The sequence below is a fragment of the Colossoma macropomum genome, unplaced genomic scaffold, assembly GCF_904425465.1.
Source record: "Colossoma macropomum unplaced genomic scaffold, Colossoma_macropomum, whole genome shotgun sequence".
In the NCBI taxonomy this organism is placed as follows: Eukaryota; Metazoa; Chordata; class Actinopteri; order Characiformes; family Serrasalmidae; genus Colossoma; species Colossoma macropomum.
This window is the reverse complement of record NW_023494787.1, coordinates 16469207-16487548: the sequence shown is the minus strand read 5'-3', so window position 1 is coordinate 16487548 and position 18342 is coordinate 16469207. Positions and strand designations below refer to the sequence as shown.

The following is an 18342-nucleotide window of genomic DNA, read 5'->3' as shown; positions in this document are numbered from 1 at the left end:
TGACTCATGATTAGGCTTGATATAAAATATTGTTGTGTTGAATGCCGTGATACAAAACCATAGAGGTGCAAAACTTTATGGTGACTTGGTTTAAATGCAATGTGGCACCATTCTGTTTTGTGTAAGTTGGCTGTGGCATACTTCTATATCAGTGGTCAGAATTCAGGTCCAGAAAGTAAAAATCCTTCCCAGGATTTTGTTCCAACTGCCTGGACAGCTCTGCTGGTGGTTTGATCTAAATAGAGATGAAACGGTTACCGGTTTCACGGTAAACCGCGGTAGAATTAATGACGGTTCGTAGTACCGTTTGAACTTTAAAGTATCGTTAAAACCGTGGTCGATTACTGCGGTGTGAAAAACTCGCTGTACAGAGTCAAACAAAGGCAGAATCATTCTCTCAGATGCAGCGCTGTGTGTGTGTGTGTGTGTGTGTGTGTAGAGGGGAAGGGGGGGAGAGAGAGAGAGAGAGAGGGAGAGGGAGAGAGGGGAGAATATGGCGCAATGTAGTGACAGAGATTCGGAGATATTTTAGCCTTCTAAGAAGACCAAGTCTGACGTTTTGTCATGTTTTGGGTTTTATAAGGATGCAGAAGGAAAGTTAATTGAAGATGACCACCCTGTCTGCAGATGACCACCCTGTCTGCAGAACAGACTGAAAGAAAATAGCGGCGAAAGGGGGCAACACATCCAACCTTATGAGTCATCTTCGCGACCACCACCCGCTACTTTAGAGAATGCAAGGTTAACTTTAACGCAGAAGTCCGTGGGGACTTTGAAATAGAAGAGATGTCATGGTTTGTGTGGTTTAACTTGTGTTTATGGTTCGTTAATAATATAAAATTAAGCTTTTAGTGTCCAAAAAAAAAAAAAAAACAATTGGTGAATCAACTGTGAATCGAAACTAAAGCTTTTAACACATTTCTGTGGAGCAGTGTCTCCAAAATGAGCTCTGAGTTAACTCACACAAGCTCCGGAACGAGACGCTGCAGAGGTTCAATCTGCACAGCTCCCCTTTCTCGTCTCGCTTGCGGTGTTTACTGTCTGAGAATAACACCGTCTCAAATCACTCAATGTCCCCTACATAGTGCGCTACTGTTCAAACAAACACGATCATCATTAACAAGCAGTTGAGTTTTAAATAGGGAATTTGTAACCTATTGTTAATGTATTGTTATTGTGAACATTTCCTGCACTCTTTGGGTGAAGGATTTGCTATTTCATGATCCACGAAGTGCACTACATAGGGAAGATAGTGTGCTTTGAGACGGGACCTCGCGCGAGTAAACGCTGCGTGCTGCTTTTAGGAAAAGCAGAGTTTCAGAGATTAAACTTTAGGAGTGTTTCTGCCGCAGCTCAGATGCGCGTTAATTTTAAGTTATGTTTTAGTTTTAAATGCTTTTAAAGAAGCAGCTCCACAGGTGAAGACATGCTGTGTGAGTTCTACACTGTCTGCAGCTCACAGCACGGTCACGCAATTCCTCTGTGATTTTGACTGTTTTTTTTAGTGCAATGGATTGATTAGGGGTTCAGCGCCACAACGGCACAATAATGCTGCAGTTGCAGTTAGGACAGAGATCCCCCGAGTGCAGCACTTTTTAGAAGTAGTCATTTTCCATTAAGACCCACCTCATAATAATAACAATAGTAATAACAGTAATAATAATAATACATTTGCTATTCTTTTGTTTACAGGGTATTACAAGTATTGTAAGTAATACAAAAGTAATACTACAAATGCATTGACTATATTTTTTTAATGTTTATTCAAACAAAAAAGTGCATATTGTTGCCAGTTCTATTTGTGTTAATATAAAAGTTGGTGAAACAAGTTTCAGTTTTGGGATTCAGTATTTATTTATTTATTTATTTATTTATTTAACTTTTCAACACGTTTGAACAATATCGCGATAATACCGATAACCGTGATAATTTTGGTCATGATAATCGTGATATGAAATTTTAATATCATTTCATCTCTAGATCTAACTAGAGAAGCCCGGCCAATAAAACAAAATCCTGGGAAGGATTTTTACTTTCTGGACCTGAATTTTACACCTCTGTCAGTGGTTCTAATGTGCATTGAGAGGTACACAGTACTGTCCAAAGAGACCACTCTAAACTTGATTTCCAGTCAAACCAGCCATTAAGTACAAGTTATTAATTTTCCAGTGTAAGGAATAAAAGCAGAAAATGACACAGAAACCTCAACAATTACATTTTTTTCAGTATTTTGGTCATGAAAATCCTGAAAAAGTCACGGAATATATAAATTTGGTTTTCCAGGCCTTGAAAATAAAAAAAAATAAATAAGTGCTAGAAAAATCAAGGAATGTCCTGGACTTTTCCCCCATGCTGTTCGTCATCTCATGACATTTGAAGCACTGAAGAGTCCATATCACAAAAAGCACAGAGAGCCGAGGCTAATGTATCTTCATGTGGACTAGCTTTATTAATGTGCTGGTAACATGAAGCTCGGCTAGCATTCAGGACATGTGGGCTTTGGAAGATATTTTGACATTTTAATACTGGAGATTTAAATTAACAACTTAAATGTAAGAGGAAAACACACCTCTGCTGCTTCTCACACCAACCTAGTTGACTCGCTTCTTCCCTGTGAGTCAAGCTAGGTTTATAACTGAAGCATTGCAAGTGGCGCAACGGTGCTGTCGCGGCACGGTCGTGCACCTTTGAATTGTACCTTGGCGCTCACCAAGCTCACCATTGCCCAGCACTGTGCCAAATGTTTGACATGGAAATTTATTTTCTGTTATGGAAAAGTCATAGAAAAGTCCTGGCATTCCACTGTTTAGTGTATAGACCCTGTATCTTTAATGTCCACCGTTGGCCTTTATTACACCTGCCATTCTTTTCAACCGACTTGCTTTCATTTTTTTCAAAGAAATCTACAGGGAATGTTTTTCCACCCCTCCAAAGTTCAGTCTTAGAAGTTGGTTGCATTTTCTGTTTCTCACGATCCAAGAATTTCAAACACATTCAGTGATGTTGACGTCTGGACTCTGGGGTGATCAGTGCATTGTTCTGAGAACACCAGCAGCTTCTTTGATCAGTTTTTTAAATGCCTTTTCTCAGTGAGGGCTTCTTGACAGCTACACATCATTTCAAACTCATAGTGTTGAGTTTTCTTCTCACAGTGGAAGGATGGACAGAAACACCTGTGGAGTTTTTCAGATCTGAAGCAAGAGCGGAGCTTGATTTTCTCCTCTCTGTCAAAGATGAAAGCCTTAAGGTCTGTTTATCTGATTGTGTCTGTTTTGGTGGTCTGCCAGGTCTTCCATAGTTGTTAGGAGTCTCGTTTTTTCCCTTTAACTTTTAATCAATTTTTGAACTCCAGTTTTGGAAACCCCTTTTTTTCCACTTTTTTTCCTTTGATTTTCCATTTCTCATGCTTGTGGATTATCTTCTATCTAATATTTTTAGAAATATCTGCAGTAAATGTAATAACTTGTACTTAATGAGAGTTTTAACTAGAAATTAAATATATGACAGATGTTCTCTGACTTTTGCACTGCATTTATATTTGAACGATTTGTCTTAACATTGTTTAACATAATGTTTTGGGTGAAATGTTGTGTTGTGTGCCTATCCGGTTGTGAATCTCATATTGGGATATGAACCATATAAAGGTGTGTGTACTCCAGAAGCCAACTTTGCTCTGCTTTGATCTGAGAGCCTTTTTACTGTCACATTTGACATCTGCAAAAAATACCAGTTGGCCTTTCTGTTCTGATCTTTCTATTGCGTACAATGCCCCTGCCTCAGTGGTACCTGCTAGAGCCAGTATGAAAGGCTCTATGTTAGCTATGCTGTAATATCCTCCTTGGGGATGTAGCTTACAGCATTTGGCTTATAGCGTATTACTTAATCCTATAATCCCTCAAGAGACAATCTATAGTGTTCAGCCCCTTCTGTTAGCACTCCTTTGATATGACTAACTCATCTGGTGAGGCCAAGAATAGTCAGTGTCCCTAACACTGAATCACTGACTCACTAGCTTTGTCCTAGAAGTGTTTCCTCCTCTCCTGCCGTCCTGCACTCATCACATGGTTCAAAGTTCATGAAGCAGAGGAGGTGAGGCAGCGAGGTGCGAACACCAGTACTGGGACATTCTTGTCACTTTCACACCAACTAAACTTCACTTACATCCAAATAGAAATTGTCTGCTGAGGGCAGTGCTAAGATAACCAGGATCATACAACATAGCATTCATTCTGAAATTACATTTGTAATGAAACACACTCACAGTAAAAGCCGGTGGGCAGAGATACTGTGGAAGTCAATGGGTTTTCTATTGATTTCCAAGTACAGCGAAATTATTGTTCATAATAATTAACCATATGTTACAGATGCAGCAGCTAGAGATTAGGCTGAAACAGGCTGGAGTGTCCATTTAACTGGGCTATGTGACCATCTGAGGAGCTTTTTACATCCTCCACTCATGTCCTCTAGTAAAGGGACAGCACTTAACATGATGAACTTCCCAATATTCTCTGATTTTCCTCCTTCTCTGTTTCTGGAAGCATTTATTTTGTTATTTTTGTTACTTATTTTCTCAGAATTTTGACTATGTCAGAATGAAAATAATAATTTAAATAATTAGCTTCTAAATTTCAAGAAAATAAGAAAGTATTTTGAGATATTAAAGCTGCACTATGTAAAAAAAATGTATTAAAATTGAAAGAAGTAGCGTTTCAAAACAATTTATCCTGCAGTGCCTGGAATAGTATTATAAAGCCGGAGGCTTTGGGATGGATTTCATGGGAGTTTTTCAGACCACGTCACTGACTGTGTTCTCTTTGAAAACTCATTCAACGCACCGGTAATCATCAGATTTATCCGCTGTGTAGTGCAGCTTTAAATCAGTATTTTGAGAAAGTCATTATTTGAGGTACCAAGTCATCATTTTGAGAAAATAAGTAAATACTTCACTGTATTAAGTTGATATTAAGTCTATTCTTTTGTAATACTCAGCCAGTAAGCAGAGAAAATGTCATTATTTCAAGATATTTAGTCAATATTTAGAGAATATAAGTCACTATTTTGTGATGTCAATATTTAGAGAAAATAAAACAAATTTTGACATACTGCTGCCAGAAACAGAGACACAGCTAAAAAAACAGAGATTTTTATGTTTCTCCTCTATCTGACGGAAATAGGCTTCCATAAGGAGATGAGCAAATGAACAGAGAAAAAAATACTTTCAAATCCACAGCCTGACTCCCCATGTACCCAAAACACACTTGTGATTCACTTTGTGAATCATTCACAGCAATATCAAAAGACAAAGTTCACTAACAATTCAGCTCTAAGCACAGCAATAAATTACTTGCTGTCTACTCTTCCATTCCATCAAACATAGCTAGCTGAATCACTAAGAAGCTATGCTAACAGATTGGTACTATTTAATAACTATGATCTTTAACAAGTTGTGCTAATTGCAGCTCACTGTAAAAGTGGATCCTCAAAGCTAAGGAAAAGGTGAAGGACATTGCTTATAAATATATGCTCTGCCATTACATATAATACACACACACACACACACACACACATTTTCTAAGCTGCTTATCCTTCTGGGTTGCGGGGGGAGCTGGACCCTATCTCAGCCGTCATTGGGTGGAAGGCAGGATACACACTGGGCAGGTACACATAATACAAATGAATAGAAAATGAGTAATAGAATTAATGATGCTGACAGTGTGGAAGTGGACTGATGGTCTGAATCTAGCCATTGGTAAGAGGGTACTTAGTGCAGTGGAAGTGCCATTTGAGTGGACCAGACTGCTGGACTTTTCAGGCTGAGCAGGAGAGAAGCTTAATTAGGAAGATGTACTCGGTGTGGACTAAGGGGCATGCAGAGTAACCCTCATCCTCTCCTGCTCTAAATGCTCTAAACCTGCAGGGCTCTGCCATCCAAATTCAACAAACTGTGTCAGAGGCCTTTACCCCCACTGCCAACACCACAGCCTCCCCTGCCATTCAACTAGCTTTGATTTCCAACACTCAGCCTGTTCAGTTCACCTTCACTTTCCTTTCTTTCCATTTTACCTCCTCCATGTCTCTTCTCTCTCTCTCTCTCTCTCTCTCTTTCTCTCTCACTCTCTCTCTCTCTCTCTCTCTCTCTCTCTCTCTTTCTCTCTCTCTCTCTCTCTCTCTCTCTCTCTCTCTCTCTTCTCTCTCTCTCTTTCTCTCTCACTCTCTCTCTCTCACACTCTCTCGCTCTCTCTCTCTCTCTTTCTCTTTCTCTCTCTCTCTCTTTCTCTCTCACTCTCTCTCTCACACTCTCTCGCTCTCTCGCTCTCTCTCTCTCTCTCTTCTCTATCTTTCTCTGTCATTTCTTTTCTGTCATTGCCTTAATTTTACCTCCTCTGTGTCTCATGTCTCTACATCTCTCCCTCTCTCTCTCTCTCTCTCTCTTTCTCTCTATCTCTCCTATCTTCTTTCTGTCTTCTCTCTCTCTCTCTTTCTTTTCTGTTTCTTGTCTCTCTCTTTTCTGTCTGTCCTTTCTCTCTCTCCTTCCCCATTTCTCTCTTCCTTCCCTGTCTCTTTATGTCTCTTTCTCTCTCTCTCACTCTCCCTCCCCGTCTCCCCCTCTCCCCTTACCCTCTCCTCCGCATGCTTGTATGAGTTGAGGTGAGAGGTATCCAGGTCATTGCTCTTCAGTGTGCTTGGTTGCAGTCGAGGCTGTTGAATATGTATGGGATCACGACTGTTTGTTTAGTTTTGGTTGGCTTTTGGTTTGCGTCTCATTAATTTTCTCGAGAGAGCACACAGTCTCGCTCTCTCTCTGCTGCGGGCCAAACAAGCCCGTCCAGTCTGTTCCTCATTGTGACCTCACTTCTACCTCTCTGTCTCTCACACACACACAAACACACACAAACAAACAAGCAAACAAACTTGTGTACAGGCAAACAGGCCAAAATAGCACAACCTAACAGTCACTTCAATTCAATGCAATGCAGCGCCTTGTTTTTTTTGTTTTTTTTATTACTCCTCATCACTTTCTGTCTTGTTCTGTGTTTTGTCAGAGATCCACTGGTGATCAGCTCGAAGATTTTGACAGTGACAGTGCGTCCTTTACCCAAACCCACTGAGCCTGTGGTAGTGGTGGAACTGGCGCCTCTGCTGAATGTGAGTAATCGCACCTCAGTCATAAAATTAAACCCTGATTTAAATTGTCAATTCATTTTTTTCTGTATTTATTTATTTATGTTTTAGACCATTTGAAAACACCAGCTGTCCTTTAAATTTTGTGAACACTTCATGATGAATGGACCAGTACAAGTGGTCCAAAATTACTCTATAAATTACTCGTTGTCGATTTTCATTTTTTGATATAATTCGAAAATAAGAGCTGCTCTTTATATTGTGTCGAAGTTTATTGACAAATGGACAAACAGAAATAGTCCAAAATGAAGTAGAATATAATCCTCCATACAAAGTTAGGAGTGTTTTTCGATTTTTTGTAAAGTTACTTTTTGGAGATATGAGGTTTTGTTCTAACAGGGATGACATGTTAATATGTTATTTCTCATGTTATGAGAAATAACACATTCTGTAGCACAGCTTTACTTTCCTCAGCATCAGTTTGACAGAATTCACTGTTGCCTGTATTTGCTGTTTTTGCCTGCCAGTGTTCTCTCACTACAATTCCCAGCATGCATTATGCAAATATATTATACCGCTATTGGCAATCCCAATGACATAGCCATTGATGTAGAGGGTTATAGATACAGACGTAATATTAAGCTTACTAGAACTAAGTTAGCTGTCTAGCTTCCTTCTACATTGGCCAGCTACTGAAAAAAAAAACATTTCTAACAACGTACCCTCAGGTACCTGCCCCAAAAGGCTTGGAGTTCTTCAAATGTTCCTCTCACCTTAAAAAAGCTGTCGTCAGAAGGGGTTTCCCTAACCTTTAAACTGGAAAATATTGCTGCACAGACTATTCAGGTACTGCTGTAGGATGTAAGTAAGCCTATTTACAACAAATATAATTGCAGTTACATTTTTCATTTGTCATTTTAAAATTAAAATGAAGAACATTTTGCCTTCTCCTTCAAAGTCAACCTGAAGTCAAAAGACTTTTTTTTGGATTATTTTCCCAATTTTGTCCCCAATTTAGTCATATCCTATTCAACTCACTAATTAGGACTCCCCCAATCCCACGATACCACCAGCTCTAGGAGGGCAAAGGCTAGCACAGCCTTCCTCCGAGACCTGTGAAGCGCCGCCACATCTTTTCGAAATGCCGCTCACCTAACATCATTGGACAGCCGAACGCGCTCTGAGGAAATTGCCAACCACCAGATCTGCTACATCAGCTAACAGATGCCTGCGCTGACTATCATCACACTGAGTGATGTGGGGAGAAGGAGGGGCCATCCTACCCACCCAGAGAGCGAGGCCAATTGTGCTCTCTTGGACTCCCGGCCACGGATGGCTGTAGCATCACCAGGGATCGAACTTGAAAATAGACCTTGTTTAAACTTGTTTAATTCATATTTCTGGTCAAATGAAGCACAGTTCATCATATCATATATAATTTAAGTGACAACATTTTTGAGCTAAAAGCTCGTCTAGCCTTTCGAACGCAGACTTTAAAGTTTTCACTTCTGAGAAAAGTTTTCTCACACCTGCAACAAAATATTACATTATTTTCTGCACCATGCATGGTTTTACTTTGTATTCAGCTGTGAAGAACCAAGTTCTTTCATTATAGCTATTAGGGATGCCTTGCTAACATTATCCTTAACTACCATGTTCCTACAACAGCTTTGTGACCTTTTGATAATATAGCCTCTGTGTGCTAACTGTGTGGTCATATAATAATTATGTGTACAACAACTGGCATTAGACGTGACCTATACACAGTATGCCCCTTCATCCATGAAAAAACACATTATTTGTACATGAAAATTAACACAGCCCAGAAGCCTGGAAGCTGCTAGCTGCCAGCACATGGAGCGATACAGTTTTAGCATGTAATGTGAAATTGCCAGCATTACGTTCATATTTTAGCGTGTGTCATATTTGACCTCCAGATGGGTTGACAGTGTGTCAGAGGAAGCAATGTGGAGGCTCCTGTGCTGCAGTGCTATTGGTGTGGTTAGTAAATCAGCAGAAATCTGTCATTTTGATCCCCCGCCACCCCTGCGTTGCTATGGCAACCTTCACCTGCTGCCTCCTGCTGGAGTTTTGGGACCGAGTGTGGGTGTGTATGTGCGTACATGCTCAACCTTTCCAAATCTCTCCAGAGGCGATGGTAGGTCGTGACCTGTTCAGTGGTGGTCCCGGAGTGGATCTCGGCCAGGGTCTGTACCCACACGTCCTGGCCACAGATGTTGGTTTAGGGGGGCTGGGACATGTCCTCTCAGTATGGACAGCTGCTCTGAGGCAGCATGCCTGCTCTGACCTGACCCACAGTGGCATGCTGGGAGGTGGAGGCATAGCCGCCCCCTCTCACCACCAGCTGTGGCTAGCTCTCTCAGTGGCCAGGCCTCATCCATATCTGTCAGTTTTAGCCCAGGCAGCTCGCGCGGTGGTCCGTGCCTTGGCCACAGGCTTCAACGAGTCTGTTACTGACAGCTGATCTAAGTGAAAGTGATTTCAGTGATTTTAGCATCACATAACAAAAAAAAATCTTGCATTCTGCTCACTTTGTCTTCCAAGCAGCCAACTCTGTCCTCCTGGTATCCACGAGCCGTATCCGGAGCTAAATTCCTTATGTCGCTGCTCTGTATGTGCTAATAGGCTCCGTGCTGCTGAACGTGAACTGGCAGAGCTGTACTGGAGTGCCATCAGTGCTCGCACACTGCGCAATTAGTGCAGGCCAGGCCATATGCTGTCAGGACACATAAGGCAGCAAAGACAAGGGTGCATGCGTACGTGCGTGCGCCTGCATGCATTTCTGTACAGCTTAGCAAAGGATGCTGAGGGCTGCTGTTCTTTTGATGTGATATGAGGCTAATAGCCAGTTATTCAGTAGTTAAGCAAAAGTCATGCCACAGTCAGTCACCAGGGGGCACATGAATTTATTTCACAAGCCTTTTTTTTTCCTTTTTTTGTGGAATTATAGAGAATAAAAGACCTTGTAAAAGGGATTATAGGGAAAAGATCTAAGAAAAAATTTGCTAAATTTTTGTTTAGTGGTCTTACTTGAAAATTATGTCTTCTTTTTTCTGTTCTTTTAGCCAGACTCTTGGGTTGTTATGCAGTAATAGGGTAACACTTTATTTCAAAGGCTACCTATGTAGGGACTTCATAAGTCATAAGGATTGAATAACATATTTATAAACGAATACTTGAATATTTGAGAAGAGCTTATGCCAGTAATCACAAGATAACATAAGATGCTTTATGAAGTAAATGACAATGTATTGACATAAGGGGCCTAAAACTAAAGTGATGGACAGTTGTTTTATTTATAACACTGTTATGAAGCATCATTCCTAAATAATGAAATAGGCGGAGGCCTGTTTAACAACACCATCAATTTTATGTGCTTTACATGGCCAAAAGAATGTGGACACCTCATCTAATTGTTAGGTTCAGGTGTTTCAGCCATACCCATTGCTAACAGGTGTACAAAATCAAGCATAGCCATGCGATCTCCATAGACACACGCTGACAGTAGAATGGAAAACATGGCAGTGTCGTAGGATGCCACCTTCACTACAAGTTAGTTTGTGAAATTTCTGTCCTGCTCGACTAGAGGACAGAAATTTAGATAAGAAATTTAAATAAAATTAGACTGTGTGTTGGGAGCTTCATGATATGGGTTTCCATGGCAAAGCAGCTGCCCACAAGCCTAAGATCACTATGCGCAATGCCGAGCGTCGGCTGGAGGGGTGTGAAGTACGCCATGACTGGACTCTTGAGCAGTGGAAACGTTCCACTGGCAGTCTGATGGATGAATCTGGGTTTGGCAGATGCCAGGAGAACACAACCCCCACAGAATGCCTAGGGCCAACATTAAAGTTTGGTGGAAAAGTGACATAAATGGAACAGTTTCTCCTCACATGTCCCCTCATGTCAATATAATGTATTGAACTTCTTTAAATGTCTAATATTTCGAATACTGACATGAGCAGTTCATAAAAACTGCTATAAAAACAGCAATAGTTTGGAGACATAAGATCCCCATTAGAGGGGTCAGTAAGTGCTGCCCCTGGACAACTCTCCCTCCAAAGAGAGAGATAATGGGCAGAAGTGGAGCTGAGACAGATTAGTCAATTATACCCGTCGATTCACTGATGAACCAATAATGGGCGATTCACCCAGCCATGCACCACTGAACCCTGATTAGGGCCTCACTCTGGCCTGGAAGTGAGGGAATCAGCCTTGACTCTTGCGAATCAATAAATTGTGAATGAGTTTTGGTAATGAATCATCTGCAGTCTAGACAGAGATGTGTGCTGAACGATAAATAAAAGGGCTGACTTGAGTTTGAGTCCCAAGAACCTGTTGTTCAGTATAAACACAAACATGCACAAAGAGCACTTTTTTTGCAGCTTTTTCCTTGTCTGATGCATTCTGTTTTACCTCCTAACGCCTCCTGTTTATCTCCTCCAGCGCTAACTCCCTCCTTCCTTCTCTGTCTGTCTCTTCTCTCTAAAGGGCACGTCAGACCCACAATGTGTTGTCTGGGACCAAAGCAGCCCGTAAGTCTAATTCTATACACACACACAGGCATGCACACATATGCTGCTGTTGTACGAGCTCTCTTATTCACTTGGATGACACATCTACAGTACTGGGCAAAAGTCAGAAATTCCATGTCAAAACAGCCGTTCAGTACAAGTTATTCATTTTTAAGGAGATATTTCTGAGGAGATTAGAAGTAAGATAATCTACTTGCATAAAGAAGAAGAAAGGCAAAGGAAACAAGTGAAAAAACAGGGGTTTCCAAAACTGGAAACATATTGAAAGATACAGAGTAAATGGGTGAAATGGGTAAAAGGTATCCCCATCAGAGAAACAGCACTTAAAGCTTTCATCTTTGAGAGAGAGGAGAAAATCAAGCTGCTTCAAATCTCAGAAAATCCACAGGTGTTTCTGTTCATCCTTCCACTGTGAAAAGACAACTCAACATGATGCTGAAAAATAAATAACTTGTACTCTGCGGCTGTTTCGAGTGGAAATTAAGTAAATGAGTGCTGGTCTCTGACTTCTGCACAGTACTGCATGTGTATGTCGGAGGAAGTGTTTGCATTTTGCAGATTCATTAGCAGTCAGAAGCTAGTAATGAAGTCCCTGACACTGTGTTAATTGAATTAGTGAGAGTGAATACGGATCCCCTTCTCTCCTCCAGCCATACAATAGGCGGCTGACACACTGCTCTGCATTTTTGCAAGACAGGTTGACTCATATTGCAGCTGAAATGGTGCTGTGGGGGCATCCATAGGCACATCAGCTGCCTTAGCCAGAGTTCTCCCACTGAAACACTCTTGAAAATTTGAAAAATTGTTTTTCTTCGGAAGCTTTTAGATATTGAGTCTCACGAAGCCATTCGCTTCAATTCCTTTGAAGTTGCCTCCAATGTTACAACCTCATCATTTAGAGTGATAGTTCTGTGAACCGTCCAGTTGTTGATCAGCCAAAACATGTTTGGTGTTTTAAGTGTGATCCTTTAGTTTTGCACTGGAGCTGTGAAGCTAAAGGAACTAGTAATGAAAGCTTAAAGCTACCAGGCTGGAATTGTATAAACTGCTTGACTGAATCATCACACATTTTAATTGCTTGCTATCGACATTGTTTCTGTCACTGTATGATAAAAATGAGCAAAGTTCAGGGTTTAAAATGCCTTCTGCTGCTGTTTTTAGCTGTACAATATGGTTTTGTCCATGTTTATAAATAACAATATGCCATGCAGTGTAAGAAACCACATAAGCAAGTCTATTTGAGATGACTCGATGTGGACTGAGACGGGTGTGTGATGATTTAAGCGTGCAGTTTGCATGATGATAATTAGCTGTCTTGGAACTGATAAGCTTCTATTTCTTGTTACTGTTACGAAGTCAGCTCAGAGTCCTCTAGACAGTCTACGTGATTCTGCAGGGGAACAGGAACAGGCAGAGGAGGCGTTCTCGGCAGGAGGCGTGACAGTTACATTAGACTCAAAGCTTCAGTGCAAAACCAAAGAAGCAAACTCGTTTTGTCCGATCGACTGTATTTGCACTAAGTAGAGAATTATGTAAATTTGATTTTTTATTATAAAAGTTTAAATTAATTTAACCCCTTAAATAGTCATTACCCACCGGTGGACTCAAAGTTTACCTACACACCTCTATAACCTAAGAATACACATATTAAAAAAGCTGGTTCTTCAAGGGTTCTTTAATAATGAAAAGGACTCTACATAGAACCTTGAACTCTCAAAGAACCCTTTGCATGATTAAAGAGTTCCATGCAGGATGAACGGGTTCTTCAGGTTGATAGAGATTGTTGATGTGCTGTAGATGGGTCCTCATAGCACCTTTTTGAGAAGGGTTCTAAGTGGCTCCAAAAAGGGTTCTCTTATTGTTACAAGCTTGATATCGTAACAGTAGAAGAACCCTTTTTGGTGCTATATAGAACCATATACAACACATTCACAATCAATCTGAAGAACTCTTTCGCACTGCAAAGAACCCTTTAATCATGCAAAGGGTTTTTTTTACTTAAGAACCTTTAAACCACCATCTTTTTAAGAGTGTAGCTCAGCCAGTTTGCACTGTAGTCCCTGTAGTTGCTGAATAATACGCCTAAGAGTTTAATAAACCTGGGACTTTTAGAGGTGAAAGTAGCAGTTAAACTGTCACTTTAAAAGGAGGTCCTGTGTCTCAGGCCACAGATTTATAGTTATGCGTTCCCTCTATCACATATCCCAAGCTACTACTGATGATGTTCTGGGAGCAGAGTTGGCACTTGAGATGGCAGTAGCAGTTTGGCTGTAGAAACTGTTTTCACACCTAGTTCGATCACTAAACTCTGCACCAGAGTTCATTGTTTGGTTATATTGCATCTTTTTAATGTGGTTTTGGTTTTACAACTTATCAAACTGTTTGTCCATGTGGGTGTGCATGTCCATGTGAGTATTCAGCAGTGCTGATTGGGGTGCTCGGTGATGTTGTGCTGAGAGTTTATCTAGCTCATTTTGGTAAGGACTTTGGTAAGAACTTTTTGTTACCCATGCTACCACTTGTCCAAAGGGCATCTCACACATTGATATAATTTTGTCTCTATCATTGGACAACCAAATTTCCCTTGCGTTTTTGAGATAAAGTAGTTTTGAAGTGGTATGTAAACATTGCCAGAGTTTCAAGACATGCCATTCATGACCCAGTCCATTCAGTCCATATGTGGAAGCAGCCTGTTTCATTGTTTCTGTGATGTCACAAGAACAAGCCTACAGCACTTTGGCTCCACCCATTCATATTGAAGTTCAAGGGAGTGCTTCAGCTCTGAGTGCTTTTTGAATGAGGCACAATACAAGACAGCCAGTTAGAACAGAGGTCTTATATCTTATATCAGTCATAAAGACAAAATAATAAAATAAATTTCTAAATAAAATTCTAAGAGGCAATTGGAGGTTGGAAATGGTCATGTGAACATGAATTGTGACCATTTTTGGAACACTAAACCAACCAAATGTCATAAATGGTCCTCGAGGAAAAATATGAAATACAAAAAAAACAGGATATAAGATCTTTAAAGACAACAGGAATCTGAAATCATAACGCATTTTCTTTCAGTACCATGATGTGAAACGTGGTATCAGGGAGAATCTCTGCGCTAGCTGAGTGTTTTTGCTCAAAGGTGGGAGGAGCAGGTGTAACAGGATACTATTGGTTAATATTATTGTTCCCCACCTGCAGGTACACAATGACATCATCAAAACTCAGAAGGTGGGCAAAGTCAGGACTTTTTAATGAAATATTGTGAAAAAACAAGAAATTTATCCTTCAAATGATAAAATGCATTTTGCTTAATATGACTAGTGACGTGAACTGACAATGTCTGTACAAAAGACTGTAAAAAAAAATCTCACCCATAAACTACCTACCTACTTATTGTAGTGAGGACCGTCATAAAAACATCTTCCCACCAGCTGTGAGCTGAACCAAAGTCCTCTTCAAAGTGGAACTGTTGATTTTGTTTTTTTTCACATCCGACAATGGGAACGTTCACACCTGTCAAAACGAGCTGAACTAACGAAAAAGTTTGATTGTGACAAACAAGGTAGGTGTGAAAGCCCCTTTAGAAAATATTCATTTGTTCCTGTCTCTATATTTAGTACACAGTGACAAATTTTGCATCTTGTTTGTGTGAAAGTGCGCGTTAGTGTGCTCCCCTGTGTGTTTAAAGCATGCATGCTTCTGCGAGAAGGCATCTGTGCCTCTACTGATTGCTGCTCATGAAGCGAAGGAGATGGAGATTGGGGGGGGGGAGTGAGAGAGTGAGAGAGAGAGTGAGAGAGAGAGTGAGAGAGAGAGAGAGAGAGAGAGTGAGAGAGAGAGAGAGAGAGAGACAGCGGCTACCTGTGTGCAGCACCTGTGGAGCGGTGAATTCTCGTCTGTGCTGCACACTCACACACACGCGGCTGCTCTGGTATTTCCTCTGGAGCAACTCCCCGCTGACACAGCACAGCGCTCGCATCATTAATACACACCGGCCGCGCAGCAACAGGCGGACCTGGCTAAGCAGGAGAATAGCAGGCGCTAATTACTGAGGCAGAAACCACCCCTATCTGCAAACGTGCAAAGTCGATTAACACAAAACCCCATTACCTCTCCTGCCAAATTATATTCCAGATCAGCCAGTGATGAATGTGGAGGTGTGATTAAAAACAGACACACATTTTATCCCTAATGTAGAACCTAAACATGGTAACTTTCAAACGGCTGGATGTTAAAGTGACACTCCGGCCCAAATGAACATAATAACTATTGCTGTATCTGCTGTAAACATACCTACTCACCTCCTACAGCAGTACAGCAGTCACCCCCGTCTGGTGATGTATCTTGAAAGGGGGTGGATTTTTGAAAAAATTCAAGCATCTTGGGCAAGTTTCCAAATTTGGTCTGACAAGTGGAGCGGACCAGTGTCGGAGGCTAAAGCTTACATACAACAAACTTAAAACTGTGAAAACAAAGTACACCTACAGTTACACTTATCATATTGATATGTCATGGTTTATATGCCAATAGTAAATCACAAAAACAAATAATGGTAGTAACAGAAATAATACTAAAAAAAATCATGATAAATAGACAAATAGAAAAGTGCTTGAAATAAAATCTCTTTTAACTTCCATCACAAGTAAATAGCATTTTTGTTTTCTCCTCTAAAGCTACCAGTGATGATATTCAGTATAGTAATTCAGTTGTGTTCCTTGTAATAAAGGCATTTTTTCCCATTATGTTGCTAAAATGTTTAGTCTGATCTGTACGTTGCTATAACTATTTCAGCAGAATATTCCAGTTATAATAGTATGATGATGATTTTGAAGAAAAATAAAATACTGTTAGTAACTGTTATGGCATATCAGCAAACAAGCATAGACAATTAAAAAAGTGTTGAAAACAATTCCACAATTTTTTGTTTTGTCATTACTATCACTATACAAAACAATTTATTTTAGGTTTGATTAGTTATTGACAGTTATATAAATAATTGATATCTGGCAGCTTTTGCTATTTAGTTATGTACATTTTTCAACAACCATTCAGGGATTCCCAAAATTATCTCATTATCCTGCATAATTTCAGAAAGTGTAGGAGACATGCAGGACAAAATAAGGCAAAATAGTTCCCACAGAAAACCTGTTCATTCAGATTTATCATCATGAACATGGTGGTTTTTGATTAGTAGATAAAATGGCTGCATTTGTGCTCTCTGGTTGCTATTACTACCACTGTCAGTACGTTTCTCTACAGTTAACCATTTCTCATCAAACCACTCCGAATGGCTTTGTTTACATCTCAATCACTGAATCATGCAAAAAATTTCGAGATGATTTACAAAAGCACACAGAAACCTAGCATTACTGCTGTCATTTTGTGAGTTCAGACCATGCATAAAACATGGCGGTGGTAGTATGAGGGAAGACTGATTGAGGGAGGGAGAGAACTCTGAAAACTTGGGCTGGAGTTCTGGGCAGCTTCTGCCTGTAGCTAGAAGGCCAGACCCCCCACCCCCACCCCCCCATAGCTGTAATAGCGATTGAGTGACTGAGGATCAGGAGCGAGATGGGATGACAGTGGGGATTGCGAACACTTCATCATGGGAACAGAAGCCGAGGATGTGAGATTGGAGAAAGGAGGGGTTTCACTGGACTCCCAGCAGTTCTGTGATGTTTGTGCAATGCATGCGAGTTATTGTGGTGAGAAAACATTGCTGGCGAGACTGGTAAGGCTGAGGAATGCAGGTCTGCATTATTGAATATTACATAACATGAGAAATGACATATTAAATGCTAGTTTTAAGCCAAAACGCCACTTTAACACTAACAAACCCTATGCTGCAAAACGAGATTTTGTAGAGAACATTATGGTAAGCATTACACACCGTCTCATTTAGCAGAGTTAAGCAAAGTGTGATCATTTTTCATCTTCTGCATTTATCCTCCTATTTTTCCTTTTTTTTTCATCTTTTCTCAAGCAATTAGGAGTTTCTTTAAACAATTCCCCTGATAACAGCTTTTTAAGATAATGATAATCTCTCAGAGGATCTCTCCCTCTCTGTGTGTTATTGTTTCTTCCCTTCTCTTCCAACACACTCGCAATAGTGAAGCCTCTAATCACCGCCAGCTCTGTGTAGTTATTACACTATGCTTCTGCATAATAAAGCTGTAATAGTGCAGCTTTGCTTTTCTTTTGAATCATATTATTCTTAGCACACGCTTTCTCTCTGCCAGCTGACGCTCATTTAAAGTAACTAGTTGATGTGCTGTTGTTAATCAGTCGAAGCACAAGCTGACACTGCACTCACTGTACGCATGTGTTTCTGATTGGAGCAGAGATATGACCCAGTAGCTGCACATGGTTCAGCCTGCCCTGTCCATGCGTCGAGATTTACAGATTATGATTTAATTAAGACTGCTGTACATACTTTTACTCCACAAATACCATGTACCTCAATGCCCTGAACATGGATTTAGTGCTGTGGTGCTGTCAGCTAGTGCTCTCTGGGAGCTGTTTTTTAAGGCCTCGATGAAGAGAAGCAACCCACTGGCTTCAGACAGCAAAGGCAAAACAAGGCAACCACAGATTTCGTCTGAACTTTAAACACTTTGGGCACTGTGTAATCTTAAATTCTCTTTTTTCGTGGGCAGTGACCTTATCA

At 40.5% G+C, this 18342-nt stretch overlaps 1 protein-coding gene across 1 annotated transcript in view; it reads left to right on the top strand.

Annotated features, from left to right (window-relative positions):
* adgrb2 (adhesion G protein-coupled receptor B2) overlaps positions 1–18342 on the top strand; it is a 433057-nt gene that overhangs the window by 268277 nt on the left and 146438 nt on the right. Inside the window, exons 15-16 of the mRNA XM_036566254.1 lie at positions 7044–7146; positions 11635–11678. Of these exons, the coding sequence (XP_036422147.1) occupies positions 7044–7146; positions 11635–11678 (147 nt within the window). The remainder of the gene's footprint in view (positions 1–7043; positions 7147–11634; positions 11679–18342) is intronic.